This window comes from Oculina patagonica, chromosome 14, assembly GCF_052425735.1.
Source record: "Oculina patagonica isolate OP01 chromosome 14, crgOcupat, whole genome shotgun sequence".
Classification (NCBI taxonomy): Eukaryota; Metazoa; Cnidaria; class Anthozoa; order Scleractinia; family Oculinidae; genus Oculina; species Oculina patagonica.
In genome coordinates this window covers 24678533-24690079 of record NC_135771.1, presented here as the reverse complement: position 1 = coordinate 24690079, position 11547 = coordinate 24678533, and the positions used below count along the sequence as shown (strand labels likewise).

General features: G+C 37.1%; 1 protein-coding gene and 1 long non-coding RNA gene across 2 annotated transcripts in view; both read left to right on the top strand.

The window, feature by feature from the left end:
* Positions 1-300: 300 nt before the first annotated feature.
* The window catches only part of LOC144637631 (uncharacterized), a 79668-nt gene continuing 68421 nt past the window's right edge, over positions 301-11547 (top strand). Inside the window, exons 1-5 of the mRNA XM_078496690.1 lie at positions 301-2470; positions 7927-7944; positions 8709-9148; positions 10559-10721; positions 11290-11463. Coding sequence (XP_078352816.1) covers positions 2422-2470; positions 7927-7944; positions 8709-9148; positions 10559-10721; positions 11290-11463 — 844 coding nt within the window. The 5' untranslated portion in view covers positions 301-2421. The remainder of the gene's footprint in view (positions 2471-7926; positions 7945-8708; positions 9149-10558; positions 10722-11289; positions 11464-11547) is intronic.
* LOC144639355 (uncharacterized) lies at positions 4424-7245 on the top strand. Its single transcript, XR_013568137.1, has 3 exons — positions 4424-4556; positions 6196-6267; positions 6739-7245. It is a non-coding gene; the product is annotated as an uncharacterized LOC144639355 (long non-coding RNA).

Sequence of the window (11547 nt, the reverse complement as noted above, 5' to 3'; positions counted from 1 at the left end):
TGCATAATGGAATCCATCGTTACCAAATTGAACATCGAACATCGAACAATTCAGAGGACAATGCAGGGAGCGTCTCTGTTTAACTCATTTAATTAAACCCTTAATAATTGGTCTTGTAAGGTAAAAAACGAAATCGCATTTCTTTTCGTTTGAATCTTGGTACGTTTGGTTTTATTTCTCGGCAGCTTGTTTTACTTTTGTTTGCGCTAAAGTATTTCACGCCTTACAATAAGCCTTGCAATAGCTCGAGCGCATATGAACGAACCTTCTCGTCAGCTAAAGAATTCAACACCAAACAATAGAGATGGCAATAAATAAAGACTCTTTCATCCATGTTCATCTATAAAGAATTATCCCACAAATTAGAGTTTTCTTTCCGATTTCATACTAAGACCAGCCATCGCCCTTCCCCTCTTCAAGATTTTAATTATTGGTCAAAAAGTGCTCAGTGACCTTCTTGAACTTCAATTCTTGTTGTACTTTTCTTAGAGTACAACAAGTTGCACTAAGACTTCTTCATTTCGCAATCAAATTTAGTCGCTTAGGCGGCATTTTCGCTTCAGTGGAGAGAGAAGAAAGGAAACGCCAGGACAAAGGTAATGAGGACATAGTCTTCTTTTAATTTTCACAAAGAAAAGCTTTTCCCCATTAAAAAACATGAAGCCAGCTCTTTGTCTTTGGGGATAAGTACGACCATTGTCATTTTCCAATAATACTTCCAAATAAGTACAGAAAGCTAATTTATTTGGACATCATCTTAGTGTTCAAGCCAGTGACTCAATCGCCGGTCAAGCGCTCTATCAATTTCGAAAACGGTTAGTCTATTTTAAGTTAAATCGAAAATTCAGCTAACTGTATTAACGTAGACCCCTGTTGCACAATCTTGAATAATGCTACACAAACATCGTCAAATATTCGCATACCATTTTAGAGCTGACACCCTGGTAAACAAGCGCGCGCTAAAACCTGTATTTCTAGAACGTAACTCGATGGAACTCAGACTGAACTAAAACTAGCTGTTAAAGTAATGAGCAAAGAGAATGAACATTTCAGTAACCGAAATAAGGAAGTAATTCTTCTTTCCTTTTCTGACCGTTTTTCTAAAGAAATCGAAAACGGGAGAGTTATCGAAGCACTCACCATGCATTAGAGCGCATAGTGAGGGTTCACGACCGACTACGCCATGATGTTCTAGCAACTTCGATATTTTTTAGATACAAAACATATTTTTCTTCTATAAGTCAAAATGAATAGCAAGTACAAAAAAGAACAAAACTTGAACTTGTGGTCAGGACATTTATAGAAGAAGATTAGAAAGCGATTCGCCCAAGTGGAGGGAAAACAATTAACATAATTAATTTCGGTGTGAAAGTCGCATAAGGATTATTTTCACAACCGCTTTACAAGTGAGTATACGATCTACCTATCTTTGTTTTCAAAAGTTAACTTTAGAATTCCAAACCGCTGGCATACTTTGTGGCGTATGGGACACACTCGGTAGCTTTATTCCTTTGTCGCCAAACTACGTGTATTTAAAATTCTTGGTGGCTGCTTATTAGAGTTAAAACAATAGACGAAACCTCGAAAGGTGGCCGCGGCTGCTTAATAGAGGTGGCCGCTAAATAAGTGTTTTATTTACAGTATTATATTGGCCAGTAATATTCATGGTTTACTTTAGTACGTGTCATAGCTGTCGCCAGAGATGCCAAATTTAATGCGCCGTAGTCAGGGTCTGTTGATCATAGTAAATTGTTTGTGCGGTTAGAGTACAATTTTAGTCAGGCCTACGAAAGTAACTACACGCTGGACTTTAATGGACCTCATTGCGCGCAGTATCTTTCTCCTGCGAATGTGTTCTTGGGAGAAAATTCTCATCTCACCAATTTCGCCTTTGCATTTTACACCTGCTTGTAGGACACTTTTCTAAGATACAAAGGTCATTTGTGACACTTTAATTTGAAATTTAATAAAAAGGTGTGCTAAAGCAAACGTTTTGGACTGCTCAAGTCCAAACCGCAGTCCAGTCAACTGTTTTCTGTTCTAAAAGTTGAAATAGAAATAAACACAAGGCGGCTTTTTCGCTTCAATGAAGAAAGAAGAAAGAACTTCTAGAACAAAGGTAATGGGGTCACTGTCGTTATTATATGCACAGAAAGAGAAGCTTTTCTCCATTCAACAATAAGCTATAAGTTCTTTGTCCTCCAGAGTAATTACAACCATAGGCAAATTCCAATATCAAATTGTAAAATCGGCTTTGTGTAATTTTGAATAATGCTTCAGAAGACCATTGAACCAAACATCGAAATTTATTCGCATACCACTTAAGAACTGACTAGAGAATCATTCAAATTTACCACTGTTTGACAGAACAAAACTTTTAATTTTTTGTTTTGCAGAGTCGATTTCCCTTGTTAAGCAGTTATGGGGACTTTGTTTATTTGGATGTTCATTATTTTGGGCATCGCCTTAGGTAAGAAATTATACTTTTTATTCTGAAACTTTATTCTTCTAATACGATGAAAAATTTTCTTATGTACCGGGAGGCGCGGTGGCCTGATATGGTTACTGCGCCGGACTCCGGATCGAGCGGTCCGGGTTCGAGCCCTGACCGGGCCATTGCGTTGTGTTCTTGGGCAAGACACTCAGATATGTCCAGGATTGAACGCTAATGAGATTCACGATCGTCATGACAGCCATCACAAAGTGTCCTCATTAATAAAAGTTCACCAAAACACACCAAAAATTGTCAAATGTGAAGTAATATGGAAATGTCAAAAAACACAGTTAAACATGAAGTACTCATTAAACAATACTTGCGTTCAATCCTGGTAATTAGTACAGACACTTTACTCTCATAGAGCCTTTTTCCACCAAGGTGTATAAATGGATACCAGCTAATTTACTGCTGGGTGGGGTAACCCTGCGATGGACTAACAACGCCATCCAGGGGGGGGGGAGGGGGTGAAATACTCCTAGTCGATAAATGCTACTGAAACAGGGATGAGCTCCGGCCTGATGAGTCACTTGGCTCGACAGCAGGCTTAACCTTACCTTTAGTCAGGTAAAACCTCATCTTACTAAAATATCTGTGACGCAAACTTCTCCTTTTTGAAACTTTCCTGCCAATAAGAATGATTATTATACATTGTAGCCACTAGCTGTCTTCTCATTGGGTAAGAGCTTACAGCTAATTCTGGGAATCCGCGCAGCCCACAGATTAGTGAATAATCTGCTAGCAGATTATTCACTAATCTGTAGGTTGCGCGCGCAATGCATGATTTCCAAAAGCAATGTGGTAGGCATCTGGCGGCGAAGGAAATTTATAGTTCGTCGATTCACTTCTTCAACCGAGAAATAGTTTGACCAAAGTTCAAAAATTGCTGGATAATAAAGTCTCGGAAAACACAAAATGACTAACAAAAATTGGGAAGGAAAAAGCATTCAGCCGGGAATTAGCACAAGTTTTGAAAAAGGAAGAAATCGTTTTTCATTATTTTCTTTTTCAGAAAAACAATGTATAACAATGTATAACACTTAGCTTGACCTCGATTATTCCGGATACCACAAAAACCTCATCCAATAATTGTTTATTATTTTACGTTAAGAAGGCTTTTGTTTCCTTTGGAACCACAAGAGACCACACAGTAATTTTCAAAGAGTTATTTTAACTCCGGTAAAGGGGTTAAACTTACTCCTCAAGGTGGAGTTATTTTTTATGGAGTTATTTTAACTCCTAAAGGAGTAATTTTAACTCCAAAAAAAGAGTAATTCGCGCCAATAGGGGAGTTAATTAACCCCTAAATTGGAGTTACACTGTGGGGAGTTATTACAACTCTGATTCCGGAGTTAAATGTAACTCCTTCATGGAGTTAAATTCCAATTTAACTCTGCAAGAGGAGTTAAATGAACTCTTCTTTTGGAGTCATTTTTAAGGTGTTATTATAACTCCCCTTAGGGAGTAATTGTGGAGTGATTTTAACCCTCTAGGAAGAGTTAAAACTCTATTTTAAGAATTATTTTCGTGGAGTTACTTCAACTCCGCTTCCAGGGAGACTTTATTTATAAACCCCAAAGCCTCTACTCATTTAGTTGCATCACTGACACGCAAATGTCGTCGGTATACCTAACTCCACACAATCGGCCGGGAGAGTCCTGAACAAGCTTAGAACATGCCCGGCGAGTCGCGCGCTCCGCGCATAATGGAATCTAAAGAGCCTTCTGTTTGGAATCCTAGTGTTTTGTCTAAAGGAACCTTTTGCTTGCAATCCAAGAATTTTTCAACCGTGGGAATGCTTCGTTCATAAGCGAAACACGACAAAATTGCAGAAAGTCGGGCGCGACCTGGCGCGACCGGAAGTCTGCGTTCAATTATTAATTTTTACAGACCACGTGATTCGTTCCGGGCCTACTCGGCAACGCATTTGAAATATTCGGCCGCCATTTCAGGTAACGTTTCATCGACGCACGGTTGAGTCATCGTAAGATAGTTTTTAATCGATAAGTCACCTTCAAAAAGATGCATTTTACAGCCTTATGGATTGATAACTTCGTGAAAGGTAAGCTTAATTGATTTTAGCGCTTAAAAGATCTAAAACGAGGCGGTTACATATTATCAAGTCAATCCAGTAGAATCCCTTCTAAACACTCGAACCTCCCGAAGGAACTAAAATTGCGTTAAATAATCGAGGGTTAAATAACAGAGATGTACTATACAAGGGAAAGAAAATAGGTTCGGAAAGTCGGGAATTTCGATAAACCGAGGGTTCAAGAAATCGGGATTGTATGCTACGGACCAAAATCTGACTACAGTTGTATACTTTCGTAGGCGAAAACAAACTGCATGTGCGTTAGTTGTACATGGCAAAATTTAGAGTGATGGATTCTGCTGATTCTGATTGTCTGATATGCAATAATTTTTGTCAGTTTGCATATTTACTAAATTGTTAACTGAAGATATGCAAAGGATTTGTTACTGACTAAATTTAAGGGCTAATAGAAAAATCAAAGAAATCACTGGATGGAAATCATATAAACCTTACATGTTAGCTGAGTATGCGAATTGAAATGACTTAACATCTACATTGACTGTTGCACTAATAAATAGTTTTTTTTGTGGCACTGATAAATAGTTTGCAATTTTATGTTTTGCATTGATACATGTATCTCTGAATCCCAAACAAAATTTGGATAGCTTCTCTTCCATAATTTGCATTTCATGTGCATACATGTAAACACCTTGCACCACTTGAGCTGTAATATTAAGTTTTTTTTATGTGTATAGTAGCTCACAGAACTGAGACCCCATTTTAATTTAAAAGAGGATGTTCCTACATGAAGGTAGCACCAGGACCATCCTCTTGCTATGTAAAAATAAGATTATCTTAGTACATGGACTCGAATCATCTGAGCACAATATAATGCAATGTGTTTTTAGCTTTTAGTTTACAAATACCGGTGAAAGGTTGCATTTGGCCCTGGTGCTAGGATCATCCGTGCACACGTATCAACTTGTCTGAGAGGTAGGATGATCCTAGCACTTCGAACATCCGCTCTCAGGGTTGGAAATTAGCGCTCGCCCACTCGCCCAGGCAAGTGTGAAAACTGTCGGGCGAGTACAAATCACGGATCACTCGCCCAAGTTGGCGAGTACGATTTTCATATCCAGATTATAGTTTTCAAAATAAGCGTCCACTGATCCACAAAAGGCGGCAAGATTGCTTTTCCTGCCTCTCTTTCTGTACAATTTCGACACTTTGCTTGCAACATACAGGAATTTGGGAAGATATATCAAATTGAAAACTGCGTATCAACTTTTGAAGTAAGCATGCTCATGGTTAAATTGTAAAGTAAGGTCTTTTTTGGCGATTTTTCATTCAAGAATTAGATTGCAGTCTGTATCATGATCGACCACCACTGTGGCACAATGAGTATTGAACGTGATTAAAATTGTTAGAGGAGGGGGGCTAAATTTTCCTTTCTTTGATGGAGGAGACTGGGCGAGAGAAAATTTATCTGGGCGAGCGCAATTTGAAGGTCACTCGCCCAGATGGCGAGTGCTCCGAAATTTTAGTTTCCAACCCTGCGCTCTGATGATCCTAGTGCTAGGATCATCCTCTTTCCATGTCAGTGGGGCCTGAGTGGACCATCAATAATATTGTTCTGTAACCCAAAAACTTTATTTTTAATCTTTTTCAGATACTCATTTGGCCTCCATAACATGTATTGGAGGGTAATGCAAGCAATCCTCCTATTTATTTACCTGTTAGGGTAAGTTTCAACCTTCATCTAAAATTTAATTAACAGTTTGGTTTTAAAATGGTAGCTACAGGTATGGATGAATGAATGAAGCTTTTTTAACATTCAAATCTTTTCAGACTGGAAGCTGCTCTATTTTAATGAAAGCAGCATTCACTTTTTAACTAGAGGGCCTTCAGCCATTTTGACTATGCAATGTAACATTAAAAATCCACACTTACAGTGGGTGAGATGACATGTATATTAGAATTTATTCAGGGCTCCACGATGTGAGATCTTGATATTTGGTACACTAAGCGAGTGGTGGCATTTTTGCCAGATCTTAAAGCTTGTGTCCAAATGAGTGACCACATTGTTTTAAATGTTTAAATATTATGGACTTCATTACTTAGGCTTCTGTTCTGTCAGACCTTGATGGCTGGTACATAACTGCAATTTATGTTAACTTTCTACAACTCTAAAAGTTCTGTTTTATCTTTACAGAAAAATACCAACACAAGCTGGCCAACAAGAGAAAAGCTGCAGATAAATGAGTTAGGAATGATAATTTTATGTTATGCCAATTTTATACTTTATTGATTGTGTTTTTAAAATGTACTTTAGATTTAGATTGCCAGTGGGTCTGATTTAGATGGAAGAGTTTGCTTCCTGAAAAATAAATGCATATAATATTTTCCTGTTAACCGTGGTTTATGCAATCTTGTTCCTGTTCATGAAAATTAAATTGTAAACCCGTGGCAGTTCAAATGAACAGATTGAATTTTGATGTATTATCATACATGTTGTATGAGCTCAAATTTTAAGAGAATTGTTAGTATTTAATTAATAAAATGTTTTAATTATACATACTTGTAGATTCTTTATTTATTGATATCAATAGTAGAAATTTACATTATTGTCATTTTTAATACAAATTATGTACAGTGTATTAAACTCATGTCCAAATAAGAAAATGAACTATGACTGAATTAAAGATGTAAAAGTTAACAGTCAATTTGTGTGATGTTGCTTTACTAAATAGGGCGAATGCACCTGAGTTACTTTAACTCTGGTAACAGAGTAACTGTAACCCTGTTATGGAGTCAAAATAACTCTTTTCTTTGATAAAGTAGAGTTGAAGTGACTCCCTTGTTGGAGCTATTACAACTCAAAATTGGAGTAAAATTTGGGAGTTAAAATGACCTTAAAAGGAGTTATTTTTAACCTAAATGTTTAACTCCACTTTTGGAGTTACAGTAACTCCATATAGAGTTCAAATAACTCTTTTTGTAGAGTTAAAGTGACTCCCCACTAGAGTTAATTTAACCCCAAAATTGGAGTTAAAATAACCCCAAAAATGAGTTATTTTTAACTCCACTTTTAGAGTTACATTAACTCCCATATAGAGTTTAAATAACTCCTTTTGTAGAGTTAAAACAACTCCTCTAGTAGAGTTATTTTAACACCAAAATGGGAGTTAAATGAAGGAGTTAAAATAACCCTTAAAAAGGAGTTATTTTTAACCTAAAATTTTAACTCCACTTTTGGAGTTGAAACAACTCTCTGAAAATTACTGTGCAATAGACAAAATGAGAGAAAAGGCATCTAATGTCTTTTTGTAGATGTCATAACCTAATGCATAAAGAAAACGATAGACAATAGTTAAAGGTCTGTTTGTTGTTTGTCTTTCAGACAAATGCCAAGTGAAAGGTGGGTTGATTCTATCGAAGTCAATGTTCATGTATCTGGTATTTATGAATTTCAACATGCCTTTTTATGCTGTTTCGTTCTATTTGCTTTTATATATAGCAGAAACAGTTCCAAGAGTGTCAACTACAAACTTGAAAAACATTGATTCAAACTGTACGATCATGTATTTTGTATAAAAATGTTACAAAAGACACCACAAGATGGTGCTAGAAAGCTTTTATTTGAATCGCCACACACACACTGTACTAAGCTTTTCTCAGCAGGCTTTTAAATATAGGTTTATAGAACCACTTTTGACTTTAAAAGGAAGCGTTATCCTATTATTAAATCAGTTTCAGTCTATAAAAAGACCTAACGAAATCCTCGAGAAAATTATAAATCGATTGGAAGGCGGCAGTTAAAGGCTAGTACAATTTCCTTAACAGGGGGAGGCTCGATCACTTGTGGCATCGAAGTTCGCAGAAGTGTAGCGCTAAAGTTCAATGCCACGAAGATCCTTTTCATAGTACAATCCCTTAGAGTTACTGTAGCGTAAAATCTAGACTACCCAAGTTAGTTGATAGCCTATTCTGTCATGTCAAGTACTGTTTTCAGAACGCAGTTTTGTAAAGGTTAAGTTGGCTATTGTCTGCTAAACCTCTAACACACTAACGCGCTATAGTGTAAACGTTTATATTTGATTAATTAATTAACTTAATTAACATCAGACATTACTTAATTAACATCAATTAATTATTTACTTTTTTTCATTCCCGACATTTTAGGTGACTGTAATCAAGTTTTAGATATTGCAATTCTGGCTGACGTATCAAAAAGCATGACTCGCGATCAACGTTCTCAGCTGGCAAATCTTGTCGACAGATTGGTCTACAAACTGGGCGTCTCTTCTGCTGGGAATCACTATGCTGTCGTCACGTTTGGCAACGAAGCAGAAGTCTTCAATACCTTTGGTGACGCGTATTACCACGATGAATATAACTTGAAAACCATGATGAGAGAAAAATTTGACTTCGTCCCATGTTGTTGGGGAACTCGTTCAGATCTTGCCATGAATCTTGCTGTGACTCGACTGTTCACCGACGCCGGAGGAGACAGACCAGATGCAAAGAATGTTTTGTTGGTTTTCACGGATGGATTACCCTTTATCAGCAAATGGGATAAAAAACCTTTTGTTCCATTTGATCAGTCGACTTCAGTATTAGAGGTAATCAGTTCCCGTCAATTAGCTGTTCCAAGGTTGCGCAGGGAACTGGGGCGAGTTTTTACTTTTAACCAATCGATAAACTGACTCCACCACATGAAAGAACACGTCGAAATTGGTCATTTGACAAAGTTTGGTGCTTTTAAGTTTAACAGAGACCAAGTAACGGGCCTTGAAACATGGTTCAAAATCCATACAAGCGTCTAAACAAACTCATAAAACTTTTAATGATTTCTATGATATACTTAAAAATGAGCAAACATGGTGATTTTCATCTCGGCTTCTTCCAAACAGTACGTCCATGGCAGGATTTTAAAGTTGTCACAAAACTGATTCTAAATTTTAAGAGTTTATATGGTTTTGGGGGACGCTGTCTCAAAATTAGAGACGTTTGTATGGATTTGAACCATGTTTCAAGGTACATAACTTGGTCTCTGTTCAACTTCAAGGCATCAAACTGGGAAAATGGCCAATCGTGACATGATCTTTCGTGTGGTGGTGCTATTTTTTCGATTTGTTAAAAGTTGAAACTCGTCCCAGTTCCCTCCGCAACCTCGGAACGGCCAATACGTTTCTCCTTTACCGTGAAAAAGGAAACTCTGCTAACAGGGTATTTTTAAAATAATTCCATCTCAGTATGAATTGATTCAGATTTTCCTTTTCTTTAGTTTCTGTATCAAGCCTAACATTGAATTAGAAGCAAAAGGGAACTTAGAAAAAGACAAATGTGATACAGCTGTCGAAAGGTTTTTATAGAAAGAGAAACCTTATATCGCAATTGTTTTGTAAATTCAACGTTTTCAGTGATTATCAAGTGATCAAGAATAAGTAAAATAAAATAAGTAAAATAAAAGTTGACAAGGAGAGAGAAACCGAAAAAACAAACTTGGTAAGCTGATGTTTAAGCGATAGCTTTTTTTTTGAATTTTTTTTTTATTTATTTTTTTCAGCATTCTGCTTGTTTTACAACGAGCGATAGCTTTTAGGTAACTTGGTATAAGTCTTCTGCCAGGACCGTTGTTTATGAAATGAATCTATGGCTTTTATCTTGTAAAAATGCCAGAGAGTTATTAATAAATGAGCTAGTCGTTCAGGCAAAAGGTCTTGTTTATAAGGAAAGGAGGGAAGTTTAAGATGTTAAGCCTCTCAAAACTGTTCATAAAACATTGCAGAATTAATTGCACAGTTGCTAGTTACTTTAATTCTAAAACTTGAACACAAAATAATAATAATAATAATATTTAAACAGGGGTTCCATTTCACCGCACTGCTTTCCAGTGGAGCCCACTTTGGAAGTATTAAAAAAAGATAAAAACATTTCACCAAAGCTTACATGTAAAAACGAAACTACCCAACTGGCTTTAAAGATGTCGACTGTCAGTGTTAAAATTAATATGATTTTTCTATAACCAGGGTAGAGACGTTAGTACAACGGTTATTGGAGTTGGTCCAAAGGCTTACAAACAGGAAGGCGAAATGAAAAAGATAGCTGGCAACAAGGGAAAAGTTCTTCTGTATGCTGATTTTGATGTTCTTCTCAGTAGTTTTGAAGAGATATTCAGCTCAGCTTGTGGCCGTAAGTTTGCTTTTGTGTAATTATATTGATTTTTGATTAATTTATAGTGGTATGTACGAACATTGTTTACAAGCGTCTTGCTGAATCAGAACATAACAGACCTCTGACCAGACTTTCGATCTGTTGTCCAACACATTCACGATTCCCACGTTAACGGGACAGTGTCACTAGTAATCTTCTAAGTTTTTGTGTAAGCTATGCTTAGAATTATAAGGGCGCACTCACCGATCAACAAAGTAGCCTTTGAGCAACAAGGTCCTATATTCAAGATGTGAACAAACCGTGATCAATGGTTTTTAAGAAATCTTCTTCCAAGTTAAACTGTCGAGCTTGAAAACGTCGGCCCTACTTTTTCAAGTTTTAGGCCACTTCTTTTCTGCCACTCCGTAGCCAAACCACTTACTGACCATTGTTACGACTAGTACAGTACATTTTAGCAAGGCTAGGCCACTATTAGTGGATCTTCAATTAATACCAACACTTTCATTGGATTTTCGAATTAACACTAAATGTTGATGACACTGCCCCTTTAAAAAATGTTAAGAAATGTTTATTTTTCCCATGAAAGCTGTTGACGGTGGCTACACTGATTGGTCAGCTTCTGAGTGCAGTGTGAAGTGTGGAGGAGGAACAAAGACGCTTACAAGAACCTGCACTAATCCCCCGCCATCTAACGGTGGAAGGGGCTGCAGTAGACTGGGACCAGCGAGAAAGACAGTTTCATGCAACGAACAAGGATGTGGTAGGATTTTTCATTAGTTTGACAATCACTGTTTTTCGTTGACTAGGATTCCGAGGTGCCCACTATTGTGACCTTAATTCAAGT